Source organism: Alosa sapidissima, chromosome 17 (genome assembly GCF_018492685.1).
Source record: "Alosa sapidissima isolate fAloSap1 chromosome 17, fAloSap1.pri, whole genome shotgun sequence".
Lineage (NCBI taxonomy): Eukaryota > Metazoa > Chordata > Actinopteri > Clupeiformes > Clupeidae > Alosa > Alosa sapidissima.
Genome location: NC_055973.1, coordinates 5,972,675 through 5,977,674, shown reverse-complemented (window position 1 = coordinate 5,977,674; position 5,000 = coordinate 5,972,675). Strand labels below are relative to the sequence as shown.

The window sequence follows — 5,000 nt, the reverse complement described above, 5'->3', positions numbered from 1 at the left end:
TATTTCTCAGTTACCCACCGAGATGTACACAAGTGTCACTTGCACAGCTGGAAATACATTTGCATTTCTGGTTTGTGTTAGGCTGTGGTGAACCCCTTTGACATTGTTTGCTTGCCATAGGCAATGCATGTCAGTTAACACACTCTTTGAGATCGACAATAATACATTACAGCAGCTTATGAATTACACAAAGTTATGGGATGTATTGATCTATTGCTATGTTGTAACAGAGTGTGAAGTGTGTTTTGTGTTTGTCTGACAGCTGGTTCTCAGATCTCGGCGAATCCCCCTTCACACACACAGCCTAGCCCAGTGATCTAAATCAATCTGCCCGCATGATGCAGCCCAGATGACCACATTAGTATTCTCGCTAAGCGCGTTTAGCCCAGGGGCTAACGGGGAGTTAAGCGCAAAAGAGCCAGGGCTTTACCTGGGCCTTTCCCCTCTCTTTATCCCACGCTATGCAACGCAACGCAACACAAGCCATGCAGACTCTATTGTGCTGTCCACCTAAGATGAGGATACATCTGACCGCTACACTCTCTGCGCCCCTCCTCTGCCACCAGGCTGCTTTGCCAATGCAGAGAAGAGCTTCAGCAGTGAGAACGCGTGGCTCGCATATGAATTATCCTCATGGTATCACATTTGGCAAGTGTATTGCCTCTCCGTGCAGGGCCATAGTTGAAAATGATGGGAATTTAAACAGATCGACAAATCCCAATCTCAATAGATTGAACCTCCAGAATAGATTGAGCCTCCTGGATGCTTTGCTGTTGCAGCCTTTGCTATGGTCCCTGTGTGCATCATGGCTGAAATCAGACAACCTCATACATCGGTGTAGCCGCACCTTAAAAAGCATCCTTTTCCTGCTATAACTTTCAAACACATTTACTTACAGTTTAACTGTGACGGATACATTTTTAGAGTAGTCAAGCTTCTAGGGCTCAGAAGTGAATGCACCCAGCCAACGCACTGCTGGAACTGGAGAGGGAGAGGTGACAGAAGCAGGCATGGCTGGTGGGTTGGTTTGTCACCCTTCTGACACACACCCATCATATTACACCTGTCAGAGTGTCAGAAACCTGGCTCGTGGTCAGGATATGAGAGATGGAGAGAGAGAGGAGAGAGGGAGAGAGTGTGAGAGGAAGAAAAAAGAGAGAGAAAAAGAGCGGGGGGGTTGGAGACTAGCAGCATCTGTGTAGCAGTTCACTCATGTCAGTTGCACGTAAAGCAGTGTTGACACCTGTCAGTTCGGCTGTCAGGCTCATAAATGAAATCAGTCAGGTGTCAGGTCGGAAACTCACTATTTACTCTCTCTCTCTCTCTCTCTCTCTCTCTCTCTCTCTCTCTCTCTATTCCTCTCACTGTCTGTCTCTCTGGGTCATCTGGGTGGGCTTCTTATTCAAACATCCAGCCCCATAGCAGCAAACAGGGGTTTTTACCCAAAGTAACTGAACGAATAAAACTTTCACCAAACTGACTTTACAACGAAAAGCCTGTCATTTTAGCATGCTCCTTTGTCTATGCTGCACACAATTCAGCCCATCTTGACATTTGCAGGGTCCCCGCCAGGACGACATTGCAGGCAGCCGTCTGCATATCAACTACACCTCCCTTTTAAAATGTACCCACCACCACCACCACCACCACCACCTTCAGCAGAGCAGGAGTGAAATATATATGAGAGATGATCATTATATTCAGAGGCACAGGGACATGGCCACTGAGTCTGTCTCTGCTCTGCTGTAAAACTGGATCCTTTCTGTTTCAATATTATTTCACATTCCAGCCAGAGAGGGTTAAAGCTGATCCAGCGCTATGCTTTGGCAACACTGTAGATTACTGTAGAACGGCCATGCCAATAACGCTATTTGGATTTGATTTTGAGGGGTGGTTTAAGCATTAGCGGGTGCAGGTGGACGGTTGGAGTGGCTTAGTTGAGGGCTCTGGAGCTGACCCATTTAGAAGAGTTAATTACTCTGAGTATTGCGGACTTACCGCAGCTGAGGTGAATGTCAGTGTGAATGAGATAATAGATGAGCGGGAAGTGGTTTTTGTGTGCTGTGGGATGTGTGTGTGTGTGTGTGTGTGTGTGTGTGTGTGTGTGTGTGTGTGTGTGTGTGTGTGTGTGTGTGTGTGTGTGTGTGGGATGTGTGTATGTGTGTGAGAGAGGGAGAGAGAGAGAGAAATGCTGAAAGATGCTTAGCTTTCTTCAGTAGTGTGTAGTTAAAGATTACAGACATATTTACTGAGGGGTTTCACAGAGCCTTGTTCAAACAAAACAACTGCTTTCACACAGTGCTCAATGACATCTTCCCTGGTTGTGAAATAGAAGACTTCTAGATTTTATTTCAAAACGGGCATGAAGAGCATACTAGCCTACTTAGCTGGCAGTCCTATTTTGTTATTAGATCAATTTCACTGTAATAGGACGAGGGAACGATAATGAAGAGCAACACTAATGATTTCAATTCAAGTTCTTGTCTGTGTGTGTGTTTCCACTCTCATGGCAAGTGGATACTTCTAGGGAATAAATAAATGCAAGTAAATGAGGTATTTGGCCTCTTGTGTGTTCTGTGTGTTTCCAGTGCCGCGCTACATAGAGCGCCCCCCGTGGGACTGGAGGAGTAAAAGAGGAGAGGAGAGTCATGATTTTGATGAGCTCAACCACATCCTACAGGAGAGCAAGAAGCTGGGGAAGGCCCTGGAAAACCTGTCCCGCAGTGAGTCACCGGAACTCTCTATGGCTGAGTAGTGTCGGTGTCGGTGTGTGTGTGTGTGTGTGTGTGTGTGTGAGAGAGAGAGAGATAGAGAGATAGAGAGATGTAAAGAGAGAGAGAATCATGTTCTTGACTAGTTTCAGTATGTGTACACACACAATACACACTGAGCATTACAGTGAAAGATTATTGCGGTGATGAACCTGCAGCAGTTTGTTCTTTTGGTTTTAGGTATCGCTGAGTCCGACGATCAGGTAATATTACTCTCTATATATTTCATAATTCATAGCACAGCCAAGTGTATCTCTAAATGGTTTAAAATGTATTTTATACAGCTGTCTAAAGTATTTTGGCAGTAGGCGGTATCCATCCATCGCATTTGTATATAAAACAGCCTCGTTTATAGGTTAATAATAGCGCCCATTTAAAATGCAGGCTGAAGGTAGTGTGTAGAGTTTGTTTGAGGCTGGCAGTGTGAGGAGGGTGTTTGATGAAATGAGATCAGTGCTGTTTGGCCTGTAATACTTCACAGTTCTCTCATCTGCCTTCATCTGCTTGGCTCCCAGCCCAGAGGCACCACAACCCCCGGGCCCATCGCCTTGCCTCAACTGTGTGGAGGGAAGAGGCTGGGTATTAAAACCCTTCGCTTTAATATAAATGAAATGTCTTTGGGCTCTCCTCTTCCCTGCATGCGGGGGAATAGAGCCGGAGATTTTCACAGGAGGAGGATGGAGAGGAGAGCGAGGAGGAAGGGGGCGGCGTGTTTGCGGAAGATGAAAATGTGTAAATGTTGGGAAACATCAGCCATGGAGACTGAGGGGAATACTAATGGGCTCCTTCACACAGATCCTCCTGGGTTAGAGCAGCCTTACGGGGCTCATAATATATACAATACAATATCCCCAGATAGAGCGCACCTGGGCCACGTCAGGGCCAGCCGTGGGCCAGAGCAGATCAGGAGGCACGTGATGTTTGGTTAGGATGGGGGGGGGGGGAGGCGTGGGAGGACATATTGCTGAGGTGTACCATGCAGTGTGGCTCCTCAGTGGCCATCTTCTAGCAGTTTTACTGAGCTTTATTTATGACTTTCCTAACTAAATGTGCATGTACAGTGGGCTGTGTTGAAATGATGTGCCATATGCTCAATACATTTGTCCAATGTCCTTGGGTCTGCTTGTGTTTCTCCCTTTTCATCTTTTTCTTTCTATGTTCTTTCATCTCTCCATTGCCTCCTTCATTCCTTCCCTCCTCTCATTCTCATCTTTCTCTCCATCCATTCCTCTCCCACTTTCCCTCTCTCTCTCTCTCCATGTGTTTTTCCCTCAGGACCTGTGCTTGTATAACTCGTCGGTACTGAGGCCGCGGGTGGTGGGGGAGTGGGTGGGCCGTGAGGAGGACGACTCGGATCCCCTGGCGGCCGAGATGCTGCAGCCGCCCGTCCCCAGAGCCAAGACCGAGAGATGGGGGAGCGGAGAGACCAGCCCCGCTGGGAGGTAAGCAGATGAAGAGGAAGGAGAACAGGGGGAGAGAGAGAAAGCGAGGGAGAGGGAAGAAAGAGAGAATGAAAGCGAGGGATGGAAAAGGGAGAGAGAGAATGAAAGCTAGGGATGGAAAAGGGAGAGAGAGAAAGAAAGCAAGGGATGGAGAAAGGGAGAGAGACACAAATGTGGGGATGGAAGCTGTGAGTTAGGAAGAGAAATAAACAGGGAGAGTGAAATAGAGAGATAAAAAGTTAGAGAGATGGAGTTTGAGAGAGAGGGAGGGAAAGAGAGAGGAAGAGAGGAAAGAGAGATACAGAGTGGGAGTGATTATTTTTAAATCACCTTTTTGAAAAAGTACAAACAAAGGCACACACGGCAAAACAAAAACAAAAGATAAACAACCATCACTCAGTATCAAGTAATGTGCTTAGTTTAGCCAAATTTAAATGTAGCTCACCCTCTGCTTTGACTAGGCTATATTCTTATTTTTCAGATTCAGAATAAACACAGGGAGAGAGAGAATTACTGTAGAAAGGAGATGCAAGGTGTTGAATTAGTTGGAAGACAGAGAGAAATATAAATTCTAAAGTATATACAGTATTGCATCATGTCAGACCGTGATGTTCTAAATTAATTTCTCAGCAAGGGATTTAATAGAGAAAAACACACTTTTTTTGTTCCTGTGGGATTACAGGGGTGTAGGCAAAATAACCTACACAATATTCTCTCTCTCTCTTTCTCTCTCTCTCTCTCTCTTTCTCTTTATCTATCTCTCTCCCTTTCTCTCTATCTCTCTCTC

General features: G+C 46.0%; 1 protein-coding gene across 2 annotated transcripts in view; it reads left to right on the top strand.

The window, feature by feature from the left end:
- The window catches only part of c17h8orf34 (chromosome 17 C8orf34 homolog), a 91,513-nt gene that overhangs the window by 18,931 nt on the left and 67,582 nt on the right, over positions 1 to 5,000 (top strand). For both annotated transcript variants that reach the window (XM_042067500.1, XM_042067499.1), the window contains exons 4-6: positions 2,589 to 2,723; positions 2,952 to 2,974; positions 4,047 to 4,213. In XM_042067500.1, the coding sequence (XP_041923434.1) occupies positions 2,589 to 2,723; positions 2,952 to 2,974; positions 4,047 to 4,213 (325 nt within the window). The remainder of the gene's footprint in view (positions 1 to 2,588; positions 2,724 to 2,951; positions 2,975 to 4,046; positions 4,214 to 5,000) is intronic.